A 25,448-nucleotide genomic window follows, 5' to 3' on the forward strand; every position below is an offset into this window, starting at 1 on the left:
CAAATCCTAAGGTAAAACCTCTCTCCGTCAGTCTGCAGTTTAATTGGCGTCGGTTGCCATGGCGACGAACTGTCAACCGGAAATTCGGTGTGCAGGTCTATTCAGGACTCGCTTAGTAGCTTGCCCATTGATTGCTGTCATTGACAGAAGAGAAAAAGAATATCTTGTGATCACCCCGGCAACAAGATGGAACGGACCAAAAAATGTGTCTAAACAGTCGATCTTGGGTGTCCAAAGACTTGAGAATAGTTTTTGCTAAAGTAGTTTGTGCTAGACGCCACCCTTGTATAACGGAACCACCTTTCCGTGTGGCTCCGCCCACTCTTTGTGTGTGTGTCGAGTTCCGGCTCCTCGTGTGACTTGACATTTCGACTGGCCACTACGCGTCTAACAATAAAAAAAAGCGACGCACCGTTAAAAGCTTCTGTATAATCAAAAAGTTGTATTTTTCCATCAGCAGCACTTGATGCTCTTATCAGATTATATGTCCGGCATCCTCCCCCCTCTTTTTCGCTCGTTGGCGGTGAGATGTTGTACGGCCTCCTCTTACGGTCCACAAGTTTCTCTTTATAGCGGACGCCAATATGATTTGAATTATCGATCCTCCCTTCTTCCAACCTCTATAAGAATATCAGGCCACTATAAAAGTATATCTGATATATTCAGGCCTATGTGACAAAATGACAGGCCAAAAAATAACAGGGGGGGGGAAAGAATTCTTGTCCAAACATTATTCATGAGAAATGGCCGGAATGTTGTTGTTGTTGGCCAATTTTTTTTTTCTTTTTTTTTTTTTACAAGTGAATCTATTTTGACGTTATTTTTTGGTTGAAGCGCAAACCTTAACTATAAGAAAATAAGTGGCGAGTGTCTAGACCGAAAGCGACTCGACTTGACGTGGTTGTAATTTTCTCTTTTCTTCTTCTTTTTCTTCCGGCGGAATGGAGAAGATACTATTTTTCTTATTCTATCCGGTGGGATTGTCGCGTTCTCTTTCGATTGGAGGAATAACAACCGTCTCCCCTGCTTGAGTGTTTCCGCAGCACGTTCCAGTCTCTTCGTGAGTCGTGGGCCATCGATGTCTATTTCCGTCTCTCTCTTAATGGCATCGCAGAGATGGAAGAATAAGGCCCCCCCCCCCCCCCCCCCCCAATAATATAGGAAATCATTTTCATTCTTTTTTCTTTTTAATAAATAAAAGAATAACCCGTAAAAAAGTTTGGTTGGATGCGTGTAGTAGGACCGGCGGTCCCAATGGACCCGATACAAAGGCTCAAAGTGTGTTACTGTATAATATTCCTGTCGAGTCTACATGTAGCGCCATAGAGGGAAAACGAACGGAGAAATAAATAGACGGACCCGGATGATGGAAATGCAATTGCCAATAGTGCGCTAAAGGTCTCGACACGTGTAGACGTCACTCGGTTCATCTCCACCCGCACAAGAAAATGTCTTTGTTCCCCAGTCGCATTAGAACGTTCCCTCCCTGCTATGGAGGTCCGCTGTAGTAGATTTCTATATGGGCGGATGCCTCCTGACGTTGGGCAAGGGATGCTTTGGGAGGGGGGTTTGAAAGGAGCGTGACGATGGAAAACGCACGGGCGATCGGAGCCGCAAATCCGCTCTGGGGGGGGGGGGGGGATTCTTCGAAAAAAACCGTCCGTCGTCCAGGATTTCTTCGGCCGGTTTTTTTCTCTGTTCATCAGATTGAGAAGGTAACACACATTCGTTTCCTGGATAAACGTCAATTTCTTCATCTTCTGAATCGATTATTACTGGAGCCTTTGAACCTAGAATTAGAAAGACTGTTGATTAAATTCACTCATTGACATTCTCATAAATTCGATTATACCAGCGACATTGACTGTGATGTTGCTGATGGGAATATTTAAATTATTAGCGTCGTAGCACTGGTATATGCCATTAGCTTCCACTGGGCAGTTGGTCCATTTCAATCGGTGCACCTGGAACGTTCCCAAAGGTGGTGGGTAATCCTGGTCTCTGGTTTCGTTCTCGAACGGCAACAAATAACCTTTCCCGTCTGTCAATTGAAATATTTCGTTGTAATTGAGACCAAAATAACTAAATAAGTAAAAGACTAGGAATTCAGGCCTGCTGGGAGACGAGTAGTGTTGATTTCCATGAATGTGATAGTTTGGTAAGGCAGTGGAACAGTGGGCAGCCATCGCCAGGCTAGGTCCATCACGTCTTTGTTTTTACTGCGACACGTCAAAGTGATTTGATCTCCTTCGACGATCGGAGTGAAAGGATCGAAATTGCTCTGTACTTGCAATCCTGTGTGTGGAAAACGAGTAATAAGAATTCTTAATGGAAATCGCCAGATATTTGGGTGCGTACCATGAATTTCCATTTTGAATTTAGTAGGGACACTCTTCTTGCTCGAATTAGACCGTGTGGCCTCGCACTGGTATTGACCCATCAATGCATCATTTCCCAAGAATAGACCATGTTGATTTTGAATCCTTCAAATGGATTGAAACTCCAGTCGTTGTTTAGACCATCTGGTTGTTCTGAGGATGCAATTGCCTATCGATTTTTAATTGTTTTGTTTTTGTTTTCACATTTTATTCATCGGTATTTATTTTACACTCACTTTGATTTCGTTGTCTAATTTTTTTAGGATAACCCGGACGGATGGATGAGTCGGACCACAGCCAACCTGGACATCGGATTCCGAATAATAGCCAATAACTCGTAAGTTTCGATGTTGACCCACCGGCTGCATGACCGGTGGAAGAATCAGATGTTGGGGATCTGTATCATGTGTAGAAAAAAAAAATTCATTTGCAACTAAACTTGTTTTAACATTCAAGTAATTATCTTACCTTCGACGTAAACAAATTGACGGTCGATGACATTAAAGTTATTATTATTGTAGCAGGTGTAATAGCCCGTATCCAAATAACTGGCGTTCTGAACAATCAGGATAGAAATAGACCCCTTGAATTTTGTTTTTTTAGACCATCGAAATCTCAGAGGGATCTCCTGTTATTACAACATTCCAAATATAAGACATAGTTTTGGTAACGAAATACTAATATTTCACCTTTTCTCGGTAATAGTACTCATCATCCTCCACTGATTGAGGTCCCAGCCATTCAACTTGACCGACACTAGTAAGGCACGTCAAATTGAAAGTCGATCCGCTCTGGAAAATGTGAATTTTCTTTTCCTGATCCTGAATCCGTCCATGAAATCGCCCATCGTCATGTTGGCTCGAATCTGGAAAACATATACAAAGTAAGTTCAAATAGAAAAAGCAAACAACGGCAGCATTTTAATTGTTTACTGGCTACGATCAAGGTGGCGTTGCTTGTTGACTGGCTGACATCGTTCGAATCTCGACACTGATAGATGCCCGAAGCTTTTTTGGGGACTGCCGTCCACCGGATGCGACTGACGACGGACGCAATGAAAGTGAAACCGATATCCTGAAAACGGTTGGTTATGGTTAAAGTCTTTTCGGCTCCTACAATTGAAAAGAAAAGAACTGTTTAGAAACTATTATCTCATTCCTATTAACGCAATTTAGTGGATTTACCTGGTGGGAGGCGATTATGGTCGAGTTCAACTACTGCACCGTTGGATATCCATCGCCGAGGTAAAACAACGGGCAGCCCTGCCTTCTCTCCCGGATCAACACGACAATTTAGTTCCAGTTTATTGCCAGGTTTGACTCGACGATTCAACAGTGTCACTTTGACTCCACCACCTGAGAATGTCAGCATTTATTACGCAAGGTAGGAAAACATTTTATTATTACCTAGTAGTGGCTGGCAACAGTTTCCCAGTAAGACAGATATCAGTACCACGTCTGATAGTGATAGGAGATTCATTTTCAGTTGCCTGACTGCCAAAGTTGTTTTTCTATTTTTCGTAACATTCACACTCGAGAAAACAACAGTGGAATGCGATACAGTTCCAAAATTAGGATCAAAGTTTTGAGTTGATGTGTTTGACTTGTGAGAAACAAATGCCCCGCCTTGCAGGTTCCATTATTTTCGGTGAACAGAGCCTTTGTGGGCCCGTATCGAGTGATCGCGGTTCGTGATTACATTTCCTCGATAATGTCAACGACCACAGGGTTGGTAAAATTGGAAATAACGCAGCAGAAAGAGTGTGCCAGTATCACTTCCGCTGCGAGCTCACTTCCTTAAAATAAGTAATGGTCCCGGCCCCGCTCCCCTCAAATTAGTCACAGTGTTAGAAAGCTAATAGTCAATTAATGATGATGACTAATTACGTATTAGGGCATCATTATTTTTGTTTCGGGGGTGGGGGAGAACAAGAATCACATTTTTGCTATTAAACAGTTCATTACTGTTGAGTGAGCCGAAATATTGAATAACAAGCTTCCGCTCCTTTTTCACGCAAGGGATCAACTATTCTTATACTTAACCGCGATACTGAAATTTAAACGAAGGCACTGCGTCCCCTTTAAATGTTAAAATAAAAGTCCCTTTGCCCCAGGCTTTGCTATAATGATCAATGAAATCAGCAGTTATGATTTGTGGCGTAATAAATAGTGCGCGTATGTAACCTAATCCACTCATTGACATACCATTTTAAAACTCTCAACAAGCTCTTGTTTGTTTTTTTCTGATTTGAATTAGTATTTAACAGTTTAAATCCTCGTGAATGGTTACACCGAATTCGATTCAAATGAGGCGCTCAATTGACTTGAATCGAGGGCGAATCATGTTTCGAAAAACATGCTTCCTCGTACAATTCTGCGTAACCAAAACAGGTTTATTTGAACAACGTTAATGTTGACTAGTTATACACATAGAGCATTGCCATCGTTGGGCGAATTTAACACCCAGAACCTTCGTTTCGTCGGTGGCTGATGACTAATGGTTTGGTAAAAATGTTGCAACCACTAAAGCGATGAGAAAATGATGTTAAGGATTTGCTTGACGGATTCCGAAATTATTCGTAACCTTTTTACTTTGTCCCCCCCCCTGCTTCCATTGCATATTTGCATCTCAAAATCCATTTGTTTCAATCAAGTCAAGTATTTACGCGGCTCGTCTTCAGACAAGATCAACATTTGTTGTTGGCAAAGGATTTCTTGGTACTAAGACAAAGAACTAGACATTATTTTTTTTTTTTCGAAAATATGATTAAACTGGAATCATTTGTCTTGCATTTTTTTGTTTTATACATGCGACCGAACATGTCATGGATAGACAGCGTCCCAATTCGTCAAACTAATAGCTTTTATAACAATAACTGTTGCTTTTTTAATCCATCCAACATGACGATGATTGACGTTTTATTCCATTGATTTTATCGAATGTTTATTTTGCAAGACGGATCGTTTCAGTGGTGTTCCGTTTCCCTCGACTTTACGAGCAATCAGAACGGCCACTTTTCAGTAGCCTATGTTACATGTTCGTTGTCATGCAAGACGACGCAAGATGTCGACCGTGTTATATTTAATGTATTAAAATCGAATTTTTTTTTTAAATTTAATCTCCATAAGTTATATTTAACATTCCTGTTTAGTTGAAAGAGATAGAATAATCGTTTCTCTACAATATGAACAGTTTCACATGTAACTGTTTTTAGGGTAAAACCAGTTTTTCATGAGCGATGTACACGAAATGACGTCCAAATAGGGGCCGTGTTTTCTCGTTACCGTTCCTGTTAAGTGCCAAATTATAATTTCAGCAATCAAATAGAAAGCTTAGCTAATTGGTATCGTACTTAAAATCGTCGAAATGATGGCGGATTTTTCAAACGTTTCTTCGAAATTGCGAAAGTGTTCCAGAATCACGAAACTCTTGGAAAACAAGCAAAATAAAATGCTGGTGATCATGGTGTCGATATGAATCATATCCTCCGGCTTCAACACTTTCGTTAAGCTCTCTTCCTATATTTAGAGATTATCGAGAGTCGTATTGTTCTCAAATGGGTGGGAAGCTTCTGGATATTTACCAAGTGTGAACTGTATCCTTGTCTCCAGAGAACGAGATCCTCCACCAGGTTAAACCTCAAGACGCTGTCAATCGGGAAATATTTGTAGTTGAATCCGCAATCGTCGTGGAGATCCACAATGCTTCCGCCGCATAGGTTCATCAACTTCCTTTTCGAAGTTTTCGGTGAATTCACTATAAATGACGCATCTCCAACAAGTTTTAGAGCTCCAAATTGATTTGAAAGTCCGACGGGGTTTATGCAATTTGATTTTTTAAACTGTCTATAAGGGTGTTTTTACCTTTTTCCATCATCCGGATCTTTTGTTATAGAATTATGAATATTATTGAGGCCTACAGTAACACGTCGCCAAACTTGTTATCCTATTGACGCAATACTTTCACAGCGATGATTAAAAAAAAAAAAGAAAAAAAAATCCGGGTTCGTCTATTAGTGATGGAGCACAACTGTTTCTAGTCGAAGACTCGTTGACAATGGGTTGAACTGCAACATTTGGCAAGTGCTGTCATAGTTGCAGAAATAAGGCTAACGTCAAAATGTATCGATGCGGGTGTTTAATTAGTATCCTTCCAAATTTTGGCAACCCTCGAAACCCACGGGTGCAGTCCCTAAAATCGAACTCTGATTCTTGTTTATGTTTTCCTCCTTTAAGAGGTCGTTTTGACCACACAAAAAAACCAGATTGCCAAGCCACCGCAAGAAGCGACAGCAGCAATATTAAGGACTGTTTATTTTCGTTGGTGGCTATAACGGCGAGCTTTTCCACGTAAATCCACGATTTTCGGCAGAAGTCATGGGCAAAGCGACAGCAATATATGGGCAGTCGAACGCTATATCGATTGCCAATTTTAAACCCTGTAGATCGTTCTCTAAATAGAAAATGAACAAGAGCAAATTTTCCTCTTCGTTTGTAAGCTGATCAGGGCATGAGTCTCCACTTTTCTATCAATGTCAAATTATGCAGGAATGTCTGGGTAATACGTGACAAATAGTTCCTACACGAGCCACTAGTTCGCTTCTCCAGTCGACTCAAGGCGGCACGTGCCACAAAAAAATGAAATTCTTTTTGAAAAATGAGCAACTTTTTTTTTTTATTTTAATTTAATTTTTTTTTTCCTTACAGCTCATTTTTGCGACAGGTGTAACAGCTAAATAATAAAATTCTTTGCGGCGGTAAAACGAGACGGGTTCACCACGAAAAATGTTGAGATTGCTTTCTAAATAGACGCCAACCTTATTGTTATGCTGATGTCGTCATTTCATTTTTCGGTAGTTGCTTGCTTATATTTTTACAATTTTGAAATGACTATATTCAGATCACATATTTTGAACATGCTGCCGCGGTTCCCTCTCTTCGCCTGGTTACTGCGTCTTTGATTTATTGACTTTTTCCATAATCTATAGAGCATTTCATGGAAATATCATGCTATTAAGTGACCGACAAAGAACTTGTCCCGACTACCAGTTGACATGAATAATTCAAGTCGAAAGAAACCTTTGGGATTGACGGAATGAAAATATGGGCAAACAAAATTAGACCAGAAAGAAACAAAGCAAAAACAAAACAAAAACAAAACAGGAAAACTAATCAATTTTTGTTACTTTGAAAAGTTCAGCCAAAATAAGCAAGGCTGCGAAAATAGTATGCTATCCATATTCTCGGCTGTTTACGACGATGCTCACAACGTTGTCGCCCGCCAGCAGGACATGTTGAGCCGACAAATCTCCCTGCAACAACTGGGTGAAAATAATTCTCAAGGAGATCACCGAAGCATTTTTAAGGTAAAAAAAAAAACCTTTCCTTTAGTCGTTTCAAAGGTAATTTCGCACATAATTTTCTAGGACCATGCAATCAAGTCGTGAGTGTAAACGACCGGACTAAGAGAGTCCGGTCGGAGTCGGGACTACGCACCAGCAGACAAGCAAGGTGGTGTTGCTTGCCAACTGGATGGCATCGTTCGTACCTCAACCCCCGAAGCTTCTTTTGGATCTGCCGTCCACCGGATGCGACTGACGACGGACGCAATGAAAGTGAAACCGATATCCTGAAAACGGTTGGTTATATTCAATATCTTTTCGGCTCCTACAATTGAAAAGAAAAGAACTGTTTAAGGCTGGAAGAATCTAACTATTATCTCATTTCCCTAAATGTAATTTAGTGAATTTACCTGGTGGGAGGCGATTATGGTCGAGTTCAACTACTGCACCGTTGGATATCCATCGCGAAGATTAAACGACGGGCAGCCGGGCTCAGCACGGCAATCTATTTCGAGTCGATTGCCAAGTTCCACTCCACGAGTTAACAGTGTCGCTTTGACTCCACCACCTGTCACAATGTCAACATTTATTTCACGCAAGGTAGGAAACATTTTAATTTTTACCTATAGTAGTGGCTGGCAACAGTTTCAGGGACCAGTTTCCAGTTTCAAAGGAGGCACTTTCCCCGTGCAAGTAGCTATTCGTTTGATTAGATAGTGTAAGGGAAAATCCGCGATGGTCGCTCGACTTTTACAAATTTTTTAATTCTTTTTAAAAGTGTTTCACGTGATCCCGTTCGGTCTCCTCACTCAAAGATTCTTTTTTTTTCTTGTCTTTGGTCAGGTTCCGATGCCTAGTGCAAAAACTTGGCGAGAGCACAAGAATAATTTTTTTTTCTTGTTTGACCATGTCAACGTCAACGGCTGCGGAGAAAGCCGGGAATTGCACTATTTTAAAAAACTATGAAACAAAGTGTCTAATCGTGTCTCGCCATTCAAGAAGTCTGTGATAAGAAGTGATTACGAAACATGGGGCTGTATAAAAAGGTTGGCAAGTTTAAAAGTAATAATGAAAAGGCATTGGACAATGGGATAAGCTAATTAAGAGCTTTTTTTTTTAGGTTTTGAGTAGCTACATATTACTTTCACAACTTTATGCTGTCAGTTGAATAGAAATGAGTTGTATGACCATCCCATTTTCAGTAACTTAGTTGTGGATTCTTTAAAATTTTTACAAAAACTTTTGGTTACTTTTGGTTTTGTTTTTGTTATTCAGGTCAACCCCGTTTGATGTTGCATCCACCGGTGTCGAGGATCGAAGGTGTTTACGAAGATGACCTTCATTCAGTTTCCCACCAGACATCTCTAATTGGACCCCACCATCACCAAAGTACCTCATCTGATTTAATTCTCTGCAAATGAAACCTGGAAATGCTCTGCGACATGAAAGGTAGGGCGCAAACTATCACTATTTCGGGGCCTTATTTTTGGTGGTCAATAAAAGTTTATTACTGTTGAATGAGGCGAGGCATTTGAATCACAAGCTCCCGCTTCTCCAAAATTTTTCACGCAAGGCACTGAACGACATCTAGTGTCGACTGCTCCTTTTCCTTTAGTGTACCGTGATACTGAATTTTGAACGTAGGCGGTGCAGCGTTCCTGGTTATGTTCTGTAGCGTGATAAATAGCGCATTATATAACCTAATCCACTTATCCGTCATTTAAAACTCTTATCAATCTCTTTTCTGATTTGAAATTAGTATTTAACAGTTTAAATCCTCGTGAACGGTTATGCACCGAATTCGATTCAAAACGAGACGCGCAAATGAGTGAATTATGTGTTGACCTTGTTGTTAATTATAGTTGTCAATTCATTGCCGTCGTTTGGCAATTTCAACACCCAGAACAGGGAAGATGATCGAACTGATCATTCTCGTATTTTTCATGCCAAGATATTATTTTTAAATCGAACCACTGATCCCAATCACTTTCTGCACCCATAGTTCACCGAAATAGTCGTGCGAAATAAATAGCTACCGGTTGAATTTCTGGAGGAGATTGCCCAGCAAACCTTGCAAACGCTCGTGACCCTTCGTTATGATGGTTTGGCTATCGCATGCGCTAAACATATTGAAACCGCTTTGTCTTTTATTTTCTTCTTTCAATAAAGCTATGAGATGATCTTGTTCTACAGGATTCGCCAGACAGATTCCAAAACTATTCAGAACATTTTGACTTTCTCCCCGACGACGATTCGAATTTTCTATTTGTTTTTGTGGAATGTTTATCTCGCTAGAAGAAGTTCAAACCGTTTCAGCTTTTTGGTAGCCTATATTACCTTATTATAACCTTAAGAAGTTCGTGCCCCGTAAGATAAAACGCCGTGACGCTTGGATCAGTTAGAACCGTGTCATCCTCTGTAAACCTTTCTGTTTTTTTGTTTTTTTTCTCACCTTCATTGGTTATATTTAATATTCCTGTTTAATTGAACGAGATAGAAAAATCGTTTCTCAATAACACGAACAATTCACATGCAACTGTTCTTAGGGTAAAACCAGTTTTTCATGAGTGAGGTGCACGAATTGACGTCCAAATAGGGGCCGTGTTTTCTTGCTACAGTTCCTGTTAATTGCCAAATCATAATTTAATCAATTAATGGGAAAACTTAGCTTAGCTAATTGCCATCATTTACTCAAAATCGTCGAAATGATGGCGGACTTTTCAAACGTTTCTTCGAAATCGCGAAAGTGTTCCAGGATCGCGAAACTTTTCGAAAACAAGCAAAATAAAATGCTGGTGATCATGGTGTCGATATGAATCATATCCTCCGGCTTCAACACTTTTGTTAAGCTTTCTTCCTATCAAGAGATTATCGAGAGTATTATTATTCAAATGATAATGCCTAGTCTTTTATTAACCAAGTGTGAACTATATCCTTGTCTCCAGAGAACGAGATCCTCCACCAGGTTAAACCTCAAGACGCTGTCGATCGGGAAATATTTGTAGTTGAATCCGCAATCGTCGTGGAGATCCACAATGCCTCCGCCGGATAGACTCGTCAACTTCCTTTTCGAATTTTTCCTTGAATTCACTAAATATTCACGTCTCAGAAAATGTTTTAGAGCTCCCAAGTTGATTTGAAAGTTCCGCCAATGGGAGGGCTAAAATTTGGTTACCTTTTTCCATTATCGGAAGCTTATTCTGGAAATAAGTGCGTGTATTGTAGGGCTAACACGTAGGGCTAGCTACTTTTTCTTCTCCTGTCCTTCTGACACACCACTTTCGAAACGATGATTTTAAAATCCGGGTTCGTTTATTAGTGTTGGAGCGCAATGAAAGGGGTAACTGTTTCTCGCCGAAGACTCGTTGAAAATGGATTGAACATTTGGCAGTTGCAAGTCATGGTTGCAGGAATAAGGTTAATGTAAATATGCTGTACCAAGGGTTTCTTTCAATTTCTACCCTCCCAAAGTTCTGCACCCGTCGGATTTTAGACGTGCAGAACTTCAATCAATCAATGAAGGTAACTCCAATTAGTTCTCGAATCTTGTTTTGATTTTATTCCTGACTAAAAAAAGGATTTTGACCAAAACTGACTTCTTATCCGACTTATCATTGCCGTTCCAATGTATTTGGGCACGTCTTCCAAAATCCAGATCGCCAAGCGATTGCGAGTAGCAACAAGTCAACAACAACATTAGGACTGCACACGGTGGTGATAACGGTGAGATTTTCGACGTAAATCCACGATTTTCTACAAAAGTCATTGGCAAACACACAGCTGTAGCCACACACATTCGACAGCAATGGGGAAGTCGAATGTTATATAATTATATATCGATTGTACTTATATGAACCCTATAGATCGTTCTCAAAAAGCAGATGCTTACGCGCAAATGTTCCTCTTCGTTTGTAACCTGATCGGCGAGTAACTGTCGTGATGTTCTTCTCAATGTATAATTAATTGCGGGATATCTTTTCTATCAATGGCAAACAATGCAAAAGTTGCTCTGCTTAGTACGCTTGCTTGCTTGCGTAGTTGCTTGCTCCGACACGAGTCACTAGTTCGCTTCTCCAGTCGAACGGTCAATGAAATCAGCAGTTTTTTGTAGTGTAATAACTAGTGCGCTTGTATTACCTAATCCACTTGTACCATCTTAAAACTCTTAACAAGCTCTTGTTCTTTTCTGATTGGAATTAGTGTTTACAGTTTAAATCGTCCTCGTGAACGGTTACTCGGAATTCGATTCCAAACGAGACACTCAATTGACAGAATTGTGTGTCGACCTTTCAGCATTCTTCCTCGTACAATTTTGCATAACAAATCGTATAACAGGTTTATAACAATACGTTATTTTAGACCAATAATAACGTGATGTGTATGTTAAATAAATAGCTATCGGTAAAATTTCTCAAGGCCGTTGCCAACAAATCCTACACATGCTCGTAACCCATCGTTTCGTCGTCGATTTCATTCACACGCTAAACATTTGCTATTCGTATGAGCTAAACAATCACTATCTTTTCTTTTTTTCTTTCAATAAAGCGATGAGGTGATCTTGTTGTATGAGATTTGCTTGACGGATTCCAAAATGATTCGGCCACACTATTGATTGATTTATTTTTATTTTATACACTTTCTATTGCATTCTACGTGACTGAGCAGTCATGTAGACAGCGCCCAATAGCACCCAACAACTTTAATCAGCTGTTCGCTCTTTTTCGTTGAGCCAATTTCGTCGAATCCGTTCAATTAGACGATGATTTGGATTTTTCATTTTTTTTTTTTTTCTCGAATGTTTAAATCGTTTCCTTTAACTTTACGTGATGTCAGGTCGGCCAACTTTTCGGTAGCCTTTTGCTAGTGCGTTGTCCCGCACGATAGAGCGCCGTGAGGCTTTGAGCAGTTCAAACCGTGTCATCCTCCATAAACTCATCTGTACTTTTCTCATCTCCATTAGTTTTACATAAGACATTCCTGTTTAATTGAAAAAGATAGAAAACTCGTTTATTTTTTTATTTTTTAATAACATGTACAGTGTTCACATGCAATTGTGTTTAGGGTAGAACCAGTTTTTCTTGAGCAATGTGCACGAATTGACGTCCAAATAGGGGCCGTGTTTTCTCGCTACAGTTCCTGTCGGTTGCCAAATCAAAAGGCAATCAATCAAATGGAAAAACGGCTCAGCTAACAATTGCCATCATACTCAAAATCGTCGAAACGACGGCGGACTTTGATGCCAGTGATCATGGTGTCTACATTAATCATATCCTCCGGTTTCAACACTTTGATTAAGCTTTCTTCCTATTCACAGAAATTATTATCGAGAGGCGTATATTATTCAAATGATAATGCATAGTCTTTTATTAACCAAATGTGAACTATATCCTTGCCGCCAGAGAATGAGATCCTCAACCAGGTTGAACCTCAAGACGCTGTCCATCGGGAAATATTTATAGTTGAATCCGCAATTGAGGTGGAGATCCACAAGGTGTCCGCCGGATAAGGTCATCAACTTCCTTTTTCAAACTTTCCGCTGAAGTAACTGAAGTAACGTTTTCAAAAGTTTGAAAGTCCGACGAGGTCTATGTAAACAATTTGAATTTCAAATCTTTCTACTACCGACTAATTTGACGTTATTATTCCGACACATGCGACGATAAATTATTCCGACACGAAACAATAGTTGGTCACTTATCTAGACGACTCGAGCGAGGCGGCGCGTGCCTCAGAAAAATGAATAATTTATTTTTGTTTTATTCTTTAAATTATTTTTCTTTCTCTCGTCACAGCTCATTTTTGTGACAGGTGCAACACAGCGCTTTAGTGAAATTCCTTGCGGCGGTGAAACGAGACGGTTTCACCACGGAAAATGTTGAGACTCTCAGACTAGACGCCAGCCTTATTATTATGCTGATGTTGTCATTATAAATTTTACGGTAGTTTCGTCTGCTTATATTTTGTGAACCATTTCGAAAATACTATAGGGCCTATTCAGATCACATATTTCGAACATGACGCGGTTCCCCCCTCTTCGACTGGGTAGTGGGTACCGCCTTTGATTGATTGACTTTTCCCGAAAAATTGGATACCATTTCCTGGTAATACCATTTTAATAAGTGACCGACAAAGAACTTGTCCCGACTCCCGACTACCTGCTGACATGAATTATTCAATAAGTCGAAGGAAATCAAAACATTTTGGATCGACGGAATGAAAGTACGGAGAAACACTAGACAATAATTTAAAAAAAAAAAAAAAAAAACAGGAAAACTAATCAATTGTATGGCAAACAGCAAAAATAACCAAGACGGCGAAAATGTGCATGTGTATCCATATTCTCGGCTGTTTGCGACGATGTTCACAATGTTGTCGGCCGGGGACATGTCGAGCCGCCAAATCTCCGTGCAACAACTGGGAGTAAATAATTGTCAAGCAAATCACCGACACATTTTTAAGGTCAAAACCTTTTGTTAAGTCGTTCCAAAAAGTTCATTCCGCACGAAATTTGCCAGGGCCATTCAGTCATGTCGTGAGTGCAAACGACCGGACAACAAGAACCCCGGCAATCATCTATTCGGTGAGGTCTCGGGATTCCAGCCATTCAACCAAAAGTCGATCTACTCTGGAAAATGTGAACGGTATTTTCCTGATCCAGCTGAACTCGTCTGGGAATAGTAAGAAATGGAGGGATTTTCAAATTCTAAAAAGCGGCGGGGAATTATTTTGACTTACAGAAAGTGCTAATGCAACGCGCGTAAATATTTTTAAAATTTGTAAAAGTAGCCCGTCCTAATCTTTTCTTTATTCATTTATATCTTGCTGTAGGTGGGAATTAATTCCTGGATCAATACTTTGATCCGAGACATTTCGCCAAAGAGTTTTTCACAACTCGTGTTAAAGGATTTCAAACGCAACGGTTTGGAGAGAAAGTAATTAAAGTCTGGTCTGAGTGCCAGTGGAAGAATTTTTTTTTTTGGACAAGGTAGTAATTGGCGATTTCAACTCAAAAATTCAAGATTAAGTATTCAAATTTCAAATGTATTTTAAACAGGTGGTATTTTTCCCCTGTCTCTTGATGAAACCTTGCGTGGATGGCAAGTCGCGCTCCTCCAACCTTTTTCACGCCAGTGAACGCAACTGAACGACATCTAGGGTCCGACCATTCATTTTCTTTACCACGGTACTGAAAATGGAACATAAACTGGGCAGTGATCACGTTTCCAATCCTTGATCGAACGGTCACCAATCGAAGGGTGAGTCTTCAATAATGTTTTCCTAAAATTTTTTTAGATTAACTTTAAACTAACTATCGCACCTTTGACGTCAAAAAAACGAGTGGTGTTTCTACTCTCGCCGCTCCGGAAAATGTTATTATTTATTTATTTTCCTGGTCCTGAATCCGTCCATGAGAATGCCCATCGTCATGTTGGCTCGAAGCTGGAAAACATGCAACGTAAGTTCAAATAGAAAAAGCAAACAAAGATATAGAATTAAAATTGTTTAATATTTTATCAAGGCTGCTGGCTGACTGACATCGTTCGTACCTCGACGCCCAAAGCTTTTTTTGGAACTGCCGTCCACCGGATGCGACTGACGACAGACGCAACGAAAGTGACGAGGAAAGTGAAACCGATATCCTGAAAACGGTTGGTTATGTTTACCATCTATTCGGCTCCTACGATCAAAAATAGCAAAATGTAGTAATATTACTATTATATCATTCCCACAAATGCAATTTGATGACGTTTTTCCTGGTAGAAGGTGATTATGGTCGAGATAAACTACTGCGGCGTCGGCTATCCATCGCCAAGATAAAACTGCGCCCTGCCTGGCTCTCTCTCCCGGCCCAGCAGCACGGTCATCTATTTGCAGTTGATTGCCCAGTTTGACTCGCCGAGTCAACAGTGTCACTTTGACTCCGCCACCTGAAAATGTCAACATTTATTTCACGCAAGGTAGGAAACATTTCGAGTACTACCTAGTAGTGGCTTTCAGTTGACTATTTTTCGAACATAAATGAACAAAATTAGCGCAACAAAAGGGTAAAGTCTTGATTGTTCGTCGTTGGTCTATTATTGGTTATAAATAATTACTGAAAGGTCCTTCCCTGCTATATTTAGCATCCGTCTCAATTTTATTTTATTTTACAATTAGTCACGTATTTCATGTAAATGCAAGCGAAGTTTTAAATCCCGACTAGTTGTATTCATCGTCAATTGAAAAAGATACAATTTTGCGTTTAACAATAAAGGTGCGTTCGACACTGGCAGCGTGTCGTACCTTTAACGTAGCACTTAATTTTCGCCGACATATATTTGAAACACTCGCATATACTATCGACATATCCACGAAATGGAAATGGAAACGGAAAGCCATCGCTAGCTCTATATGATGTCAAGTAAATTGAATCAGATTACGAAAAATAAAATGTTCTGTATAATCCCTCCAATAGCTAGGTCTCGGGTTCTATTCCTTTTGCGTAAATGGCGGTGGTTCCGTTACCTCCATCTTCTTCTTACCTCGACACCTTGCTGCCAACAAATCCGTGAAAGGAAATCATCATTTTCGTCATCATTTTCGTCATCATCATCCCGTGCCATGTCGTCGGGAAGAACTTGTTTTAAGAAGGTCAGCATTTTGTAAAAGATTTCCTCGTGGCCACAGGCGGCAGCCACATAAAATGTCGTGAAACCATATTCATCTCGTGCAATGATTTCCTTTATTATTTTATCGGCAACTTCTTTTTGCATTGGATCAGTCAAATTTTGGCGAATCCTTTCCAGCATTTCTTCGACTGCCCTCGTGTTTCCGTGGAAGGCTGCTCCGTGAAGGCGAGTCATGCAATACGAATCACGTTCCAATAAGAAATGGAGATCCGCTGGTATCACGCCTTCTTCTTCTAATGGCCGAAAAACATCCAGACAAGCTTCTGGTTCCATCGCCAAAACTGTACCATACAGCTGAGTCACTACTTGAATTTCTTAACATTTTATATGGCAATTGAAATGTCCCTGCAGAAATAAGTTTGATCCAGCACAGCCGGCCGGATCTCGGGTTCTTGATGATAGACTGCGCCCGTTGATGATTCCGGGAACTCGATCGACGGTCGGCCGCGCAATTGATCGTGAAGATCTCTGCCGGGCATTGGTAGATGTTACTCGCAGGTGGTAAACTAATAAAATTCTGCCCCGTAGGCGGATTCCATTTCTTGGCCCTGGCGGTGGATTTACACAAATGTTGTTTGATTTTGTTTTATGTAAATTTCTTCACTCTCTCGTCGCACACAACCCGACCTCGCCACACAGAATCCCCACGGCCTTTATATCCGACAGCCGGCGCTCAGACCCAGGTGTGCATTGAATAGGTTCCACAACATTAACACAAATTTAAAATCCTACATATCTAATTTCCCGTAGCCTGTAATTCCGAAACTGCCCTATGTTGAATCCGAAACTGCCCCTGTTCTGCCCTATATATCTAATGTAAGTATCGGCCGTCGGTAATAAAGGGCATCGTGATTCTGTGAGGTGATGAGCCGTGAGCGTGAGTGAGTGTGTGGGGAGAGCGTAAATAAATTTACAGAAAAAAAAATAAAAAAAAAAAAAAATAATAAAATCAAGCAAATAAAACATATGGAATCCGCCACCAGGGCGAAGCATTTCAGTTTCTGCGATCAATCAATCTCATCTTGGAATCAATACGAAAGAAAGTATTTCTTGGACCAACAGGATTAGGGTCGAGTAAATCATTGGCTGTAATTTTTCTATTATTTTCCAATCTCCTTATGTGTTTGGCCTGAAGGCAGTGATACCGCCAGTGTTTTTTTCCTGCTGGTGTCTCGTCTGGGACTCCACCAAATTTACCAACCATATCTTATTCGTTTTCCTTATACCAAGTTCAAATTTTGTAACCAGCACAGAGACCGACTCCGCATGAGAAAAAGGGCCAACAATTTCGATTCAAATTTCAAACTGTTGGATCCATCGCGCGCTTTCTTGTTGCCTTTGCTTGCCTGTGGGCGTCGTCGTGAATGACGCAACAGTCACGCTGCCTCTGTTTGGTTTTGGCACCGTCCGCCGCGGGTGCTGCTTCTCTTCTCTTTTCTTTTTCATTTGTTTTATCTTTTCGACCATTTGTTTGTTTTTGAAGTCCACAGGAAATCTTTTTTTCACTCAGCTGGCAGTAGACTGAAATGAAACAAATAATCACAGCACGTTTGATGTAATAACTACTTTTTATAAAAGGCGATAAAAAGAGGTTTGACTAGCTCGAATTCCTTATACTTCCAACGAAGGTTGGACTAGTGCGCACAGCCAACGGACAAACTAAAGATTGATGACGCAATGGAAACTGCCGATTTAACTTTGGATAGTGAAAGGAATTTTATAAGGACACGGTCGTAAAATAAGATAAGGAACTCAGGCACCATAGGTATTGTACTTGATAGTTTGAGGTGGTCAAGTTCATCTTTGATATGGATTTGCATTTTGATATTATCCGCCCCAACAAGGCGAATGTCGTCCAAGAGCCATCTAGATTACCGTTATTTTTGCTAGCAAAAGTGAAATACTATCATCATCATCAAAGATATTTATTTTGAAAGTCTTTTCTTGTCGTTTTTTTTTTTTTTTTTAGAATAACCCAAACGGATGGATGACTGGATCCCGGATGAGTCGATCACAGCCAACCTGAACATCGGATTCCGAATAATATAGCCAATGACTTGTAAGTTTCGATATTGAACCACTCATACTGTCATTACAACATTTCAAATATAAAACAACGGTTATTTTTTTACAACGAAATACTAATATTTTATTTTTTCTCGGTTGTAGTAAAACTCATCATAATCCATCATTGTTTGCGGTCCCAGCCATCCAAACTTTGCTGAATGTGTCACGGCACACCAAATTGATCAGTCTGGAAAATGTGTATTTCATTTTTCCTGATCCTGAATCCGCCCGTGATAATGTCCATCGTCATGTTGGCTCGAAGCTGGAAAACATACAAAGTAAGTTCAAATAGAAAAAGCAAACAAAGATATAGAATTAAAATTGTTTAATATTTTATCAAGGTTGCTGGCTGACTGACATCGTTCGTACCTCGACGCCCAAAGCTTCTTTTGGGACTTAAGACCACCGGATGCGACTGACGACAGACGCAACGAAAGTGAAACCCATATCCTGGAAACGGTTTGGTTATGGTTTTAATATTTGTTTGGCTCCTACAATTGAAAAGAAAAGCTCTTTTTTAGGTATCTAACTATTATCTTGTTTCCCTTGATACAATTTACCTAGTGGAAGGTGATATAGTCGAGATCAAGACTGCACCGTTGGCTATCCATCGCCGAGATAAAACGACGGCCGCCAGCCTGTCTCTCTCTCCCGGCCCAGCAGCACGACAGCAATCTATTTCCAGTCGATTGCAAAATTCCACTCGACGAGTCAACTGTGTCGCTTCGACCCCAACACCTGCGAATGTCAACATTCATTACACGCAAGGTAGACAAAATTTCAATTATTACCTAGTAGGGGCTGGCAGCTATTTCCCAGTAAGACAAATATCAGTACCACATCTGATGGGAGATGCATTTTTCAGTTTATTGGCAGCCAAAATTGTTTTTCTGTTTTTTTCCCAGAAAACTGGTCTTCATTAGAGAAACGAGGAGTTCAAGTCGATACATTTTCAAAAAAAAAATTTCGATCGAAACTTACTAATTTGACCTGGTTGGCATTTGAGAAACAAATGCCCCTCACAGGTCCCACCCGAACCGTTTGATTTCGGCAGTGGTCAGTTTTCAGTTTCCCCGATCTCTTTGTGTGTTTGCCCAGTAGATATTTTTATCTTGTCGAGGACTCGATACCGGAAAATCGAATTTTCCACTTTACCACCTTGTTCCTCCTTTTCCCTTATATTTTATATACTAAGTCCGAACTTGTAACCGGTCCCAACAACCCGCTCGTTCCATGCGGTTGGCTTTTCCTGTTCCCTGCATTATTGGTCGCTGGCGTGTGATGCTGGATTGTACGGTTTGTTTACAGCCGCAGGTGGTTGTCCGTTTCCATGTCTAAATCTGGATGCCAATTATCTGATTTGTTTTTGGGCTTTTTTTTCCCCCCTCGCGTGTTTCTCGGCAGCTGACCGCAGCTGACTCACAATTTCGCGGGCACGTGCTGCAATTCGGTTGGTACAAAATATGATCAGAGCTTGGCAGATGAGCTATTTGATGAACAAGATGAGAAGAAGGAGAACTTGACCAGAAGAGCACTCTGATTTACAATTTCCAAAAATTTTCAAGATGGGAATTAATCAATCTATGGCGTGCGTTTCGATGGTTTCGACAGGTCCTTTTCTTTTCTCAGTTTCGTTGTTATTTTATTTTAAAAAGATCAGATAACAATAAGAACAGGCGAAGACATGGAACCTTTCTCACGCAAGGGATTGCCTCTGTACGGAAAGTTGAATGCTGTACAGCTTCAATCCAGGACCTCCCTCCAGTCCGTTCACTATATATTTTCAATCGCTAAAATTTTTAAATTTGTTTTTCCCTCCTTCCTTTTTGTCTGAGTTTTGTTTGCCCATATTTTTATTCCGCCTCAGTCAATCCGAAATTAGTGTTTCTTTCGGAGGTACATCTTTCGAGTTTCGACTCAAATTATTCATGCAAGTCAGTGTAGAGGGTAGTTGGGACGAGTTATTTTCCGGTCACTTATTAACGTGATATTACGTGACATAAATGCTGGAAAAACGTCAATCAAAGACGGTATCGCCAGTGGAAGAGAGTGAACTGCGTCATGTTCGAAACGTGTGATTTGAATAGTGATTTCGGGAAACAAAACAAAAAATGATAAAAATAAAAGATCAAATAAAAGGAAAGAAGACAAAATGTGCATAATAATAAGGTTTGGCGTCCAATGTGAAACTCAACATTGTTTGTGGTGAACTCGTCTGGTTGTTATAGTTGTTGGGGCTGTTGACTCGATCTGTATAATGGGACGGGGGTTTTCTCAGAAGTTTAAACTAAGGAGTTGTTTTCTTTATTTTCCCCAACAGATTTTGAACCTGTTTATATCGTTCTATAATAAAATAAAAAAACATGAGTCGTCACGCATGACCCGTACCCATGGGTCATCAAATAACTTAGGTCGAGTTATGTTGGGCGGATCGAAAAGAAATTTTTTTAAATTTTAAACTTATAAAGCATAGGCACAAGAAGTCGTTTTTTTTTTAAATTAATTGAATTTTTTTTTACAGTTATCACTGCAGGGCAGTTGTATAACTATTGCCATTTTTTCCATGAAAAATGGAGACGGTACTCCGATGGACTACTGCTGTCGGCCAAATGGACTGAACTGGCGTTGTTGATTCCAGAACTTGATATTGTAATCTGACATTTTGAACAAAATTGTATAGTTGCCTTTGTTTTTCCCAGGACTGATATTAAGCTATGACTATATTGGGCAAGCCCCCCAAAAAAGTCTAGAGGAGGATAGCGAGGATAGTATAAAAAAGGGCGTTCATCACCTATAAGGAGGTGTATTATTCGGTATTATTTTCTGTCCAATTTTGTGTTGTTTCTCCTGTGAAAAGGTTGGGTTCATTCAAGTCTTCACACACAATCTATAAAGACCGGGCCATTGGAATCGCGTGCGATCCATTGTGAACTAGTCCTCATCGAGTAACAGTTATACCTCTTGACTGCGCTCCATCAGCACTCATGGACGAACCTGGATTTTAAAAATCGTCGCTTTCAGGTGTTGTGCCAGCAGGTGGATTACCAGTAGTTGTAGTTACGTGTTCTATAGCCTACAATACTAGGATTGAATTAGACAGAAATCTTCCAGATAATGAAAAAAGGTAACACCCCCCGAAATTGTTGCCGCCGTTGGACGTTCAAATTCAATTTGGTGCCCCCCTATAAAAACTCCTTTTGAAATGTGTCGTTTATAGTTAATACACTGACAGCTTTGCAACGGAGGTTGACTAGCTTATCCGGCGGATGCCTATTGGATCCCCACGTCGAGTGCGGATTCAACTCCAAATATTTCCCGGTTGACAGCGTCTTGAGGTTTAACCTGGTGGAAGATCTCCTTCTCTGGCGGCAAGGATACAGTTTACACTTGGTAAATGTCAAGAAGCTGCACAATCATTTGAAAATGTAAACTCTCGATATACTACCACTATCATCTCTGTGAAATAGGAAGAAAACTTAATGAAAGTTTTGAAGCCGGAAGATATGAATAATATAGACACCATGGTCACTGGCATTTTCATATGTTTGTTTTCAAGAAGTTTCGCCATTCTGGAACACTTTCGCAATTTCGAAGACACGTTTGAAAAGTCCGCCATCATTTCGACGATTTTGAGTATGACACGACATTTTTAAAAAGATCAGCCGTTTTTTTTTTTTTCTTTTCATTTGATTGTTGACAATTTTGATTTGGCAATTAACAAGGACTGTAGCGAGGAAACACGGCCGCTATTTAGACGTCATTTCGTGTACATTACTCATGAAAAACTGGTTTTATCCTAATAAAAGTTGAATGTGAAACTAAAAATTCGTATCATCAACTGATTCTCGAAAAGCGATTTTTTCTATCTAGTTCATGTCAAGGGAAAAGTTCTCAGAAAAAACAAAAAAAACCAGGAGATGAGAGATGACAAAAGTGGAGAAGAGACTGTAAGGGATGACACGGTTTGAGCCGATCAAAGCGTCACGCCGCTCATCTTGCGTGACAACCGGTGACAATCAACTTGCTTTATTTAGGCTACCGAATGTGTCAAACCTGATTTCTCATGTATCAAATTGAGGGGCGAAGGGTTCACAACTATAAACGCACGCAGTTTAAGCCAATTCTTCAAATTTTTCTACAAGCAAAACAAGAGTGGTGAACACCACCACCACTGGAACACAGCAGCGGTAGGTTATTAATTCATTTACCCCAGTTTCATTACTTAAAGATTACCTAATAACGCATTGCAAAAACAAAATTTCGTACTGCTTGGAAGTGTTACATAATTGCAAAACTGAAGAATGTTGATGAAATGAAATGGATATGGTACTTTAATTTGTATCAAACTATTTGAACGCTTAACAAGTATTTTGCCAACATGTTTTATGCTTTCTGCCCATGCGTTTTCCTACTGCAACAATTGTGTCCTTAACGGTAAATAATACTTTCAATTTCCTATTTTAAAAAAACGATTTGATTGGCACAGTGGTTTGCGAGATTTATGGAGTGAGATTTCATAGGACGATTATAAAATTCCACTATCACTGACCAATGTAAAATAATCGTACTTATTACCGTGAATTATGTACGATAGAAAGTTAATGGTGAAAAGTTCTTACGTCAATTCTTTAAGCAGGATTTGCCCCCCCCCCCCCCCCCAAAAAAAAAAAAAAAAAGGTTGACAAACACGTTGGTCAAGTATACGTTACCAGCTCACTGTGAAATGCTTTGTCTTGTAGGATAAAGATTTGAGATAATGAATGGAATTTGCGAATCGACGGATTTGACGCTCGCACGATTGATTGCTCCACGAAAGAATGCCACAATGGATTAGGTTGGTGAAATTGGACGCCGGCTACATTTTAGGCGAGTACTACTAACGACATAAATACACTCGTCGGTCGCATGTGAAAAGCACGAAATGAGGAGACAAAAAGTAATGAGATGGTTGATTCATACTTTTCTTTTGTTTTATTTTATTTCTTGGCAATCGCCAAGAATTTTTTTTTTCTTTTTTTTTTGTCTTTTTTGGACCACACCACCAGCAGAGCGCTCATATCTTTTCATATGTGCTGGCTGCTGCTGCTGCTGCTGCTGCTGCTGCTACGCGCTTGCGTCGGCTCTCCGCTCTTTTATTTCCGTCTTGGAGTTTTTGCGTTTCCAGTCGACTGACAATTATTCTTTTCCTCCTTCTTCCTCCTTTTGTTCCTTCTCGACTTGTGTGTATATATCAAAAACTGGTGTACAGCAGCTCCGTCTCTTGCTGCTGTTTCCCTGTGTCTAATAAGATTGCCAACAAGAGCTCGACGCTATTCGACGCCCAGCAAAACATACACACTTTATTTTTCTCTCTCGCTTTTTAACTTTTCTCCTTCTGCTGGGGCTGTCATCGTCTCTTGTCTTTTATGGCTTTACTTCATCAATATCTTGAAGCCTCTTTTTCTCCCTCACGTTGACTTCTTCTTTCTTTCTTTTTGTTTTTGTTTTACTGCCGGCCGGCCTCGCTCTGTGTACAGGCTGCAGCTTTTAAGTGCATCCACCGCGCGCCGGATGCGTATCATGTATTCATGAGAGAAATAACAGATAGAGCGGGAAGGCAACTGCTGTTGTGCATTGGCCGCATTCAGCCCCGCGGAACAACAACAATAACAACAACAAGAATGTCGTTATTCCTGCTGGTTATTCCCATTGGTTAGTCGACGCCGCGTCGCCCGGTTGCGGTTGCTGCGTCGTCGCCCGTGTGTATATAAATGCATAACATGGTGTTTTATACAACGAATAGATAATGCTCGTCTCTCTATCTCTCTCTTAAATCCTAGCAACTCCCCTCTCTTTTGATCGGGACTTGTTCAAATGTCGATCTGGACCGAGTATTTCGATACGCTCAATGTTGTACAATCGTACAGAAGATGTTGTAGGGTTTTTCTGCGGAGGGGGGATCCAATGTTGCAGGGCATATCAAAGAAGGGGGGACCCGAGACAACAATGACGACATCAAAGAAAATGGAAAATATAAAAGCCAGGAAAAAGAAAAACAGGAATAATATCTGTGACGACGAAACATTGTGCCATTGTGACACCGCCGTTATCTTGATATTCGTTTTTTTTTTTTTATTTCTTCTTCTTCTTGTCCTCTTTTTTCCCCCGGCGATGAAGAGAAATACAAATCCCATGTAATCCAAGATCGTAACAACAATCCCGAGGCCGATCCCAACTTTTCTATACGAAATTACGAATGTTATATAGCTAGGTCATTGGCAGCAGATCCCGCCGTCTAATTGTGTCAAATCACGACCAGAAATCTTATTTCCCTATTTTCTCTTTTCCATGTAGACATTGTCTTATTTGTCTGATGTGAACGCCGTAGTAGAAGAAACAGACATAAAGAATAAACAGCATCCAAGAGGGTCGATGGGTAATGGAGGGCTCATTACTACTCGTCTGGGTGGGGTTAATACTAGTACAACATATGTATTATTTGCCAGGGAAAATAGCCATTGCGCTGATGTTTGTCCAGTCTTCCTCGGAACTATTTTCCCGGTGATGAATGCTCAGTGGACTGTGGGGGGGGGTAGATGTTTGCTCCGCTAATAACAGGGATCATACGTTTTCAATTGCGCTGGTTCTCTTTTGAGCTCGATCACGCTCGGTCCGCTCGCATGGGAAACTATTGCAATAAGTCTAGACTAAACAGTATAGATGGGTACGCATTCATTGACGTCTTTAGATCTATTTAGTTCTTTCAAAAATAACTTTTTTTTCTATTTCTCTTGAATTTCCGCGCAAGTTCTCAGCTCACTCGAAAGATGAGTGAATATTTTAAGGAATAAACAACGGAGAGATCTTTCCCACTCTCGTGTGTGTGTGTGTAATTCTCTAATGCCGACGGGATCTCCGACGTCTACACAGGGCTACGGTTTGTGGTACTAATTGGCTCGAGTTATATATGAGCTGATTTGTGCCCGCTCCTCGGAGCACCTCGTTTAGCTGCGC

General features: G+C 40.4%; 4 protein-coding genes and 1 long non-coding RNA gene across 5 annotated transcripts in view; 3 read left to right on the forward strand and 2 right to left on the reverse strand.

The window, feature by feature from the left end:
• LOC124312826 (exportin-1-like) overlaps nucleotides 1-25,448 on the reverse strand; it is a 639,300-nt gene that overhangs the window by 454,458 nt on the left and 159,394 nt on the right. The gene's annotated exons all lie outside the window — the stretch shown is intronic.
• Nucleotides 1-25,448, forward strand: part of LOC124313732 (putative protein kinase C delta type homolog) — a 33,983-nt gene that overhangs the window by 463 nt on the left and 8,072 nt on the right. The gene's annotated exons all lie outside the window — the stretch shown is intronic.
• Nucleotides 1,655-9,162, forward strand: LOC124313645. Its single transcript, XR_006910945.1, has 10 exons — nucleotides 1,655-1,715; nucleotides 2,642-2,715; nucleotides 3,084-3,261; nucleotides 3,325-3,461; nucleotides 3,554-3,622; nucleotides 3,692-3,761; nucleotides 7,573-7,743; nucleotides 7,804-8,015; nucleotides 8,121-8,319; nucleotides 8,995-9,162. It is a non-coding gene; the product is annotated as an uncharacterized LOC124313645 (long non-coding RNA).
• On the reverse strand, nucleotides 1,658-4,034 carry LOC124313207. The gene is made up of 9 exons (XM_046778010.1): nucleotides 3,785-4,034; nucleotides 3,563-3,733; nucleotides 3,311-3,490; nucleotides 3,068-3,243; nucleotides 2,847-3,006; nucleotides 2,615-2,775; nucleotides 2,359-2,547; nucleotides 1,853-2,295; nucleotides 1,658-1,790 (listed from the first exon to the last, which is right to left on the reverse strand). Exons 1-7 carry the CDS (start codon nucleotides 3,855-3,857, stop codon nucleotides 2,440-2,442), a joined length of 1,029 nt encoding a protein of 342 aa, XP_046633966.1. The 5' UTR covers nucleotides 3,858-4,034; the 3' UTR covers nucleotides 1,658-1,790; nucleotides 1,853-2,295; nucleotides 2,359-2,439.
• Nucleotides 20,939-22,284, forward strand: LOC124313458. Its single transcript, XM_046778401.1, has 4 exons — nucleotides 20,939-21,579; nucleotides 21,673-21,845; nucleotides 21,923-22,088; nucleotides 22,177-22,284. The coding sequence occupies exons 1-4, from the start codon at nucleotides 21,570-21,572 to the stop codon at nucleotides 22,263-22,265; spliced, it is 438 nt and encodes a 145-aa protein (XP_046634357.1). The 5' UTR covers nucleotides 20,939-21,569; the 3' UTR covers nucleotides 22,266-22,284.

The sequence above is a fragment of the Daphnia pulicaria genome, chromosome 9 (assembly GCF_021234035.1).
Source record: "Daphnia pulicaria isolate SC F1-1A chromosome 9, SC_F0-13Bv2, whole genome shotgun sequence".
Taxonomy (NCBI): Eukaryota; Metazoa; Arthropoda; class Branchiopoda; order Diplostraca; family Daphniidae; genus Daphnia; species Daphnia pulicaria.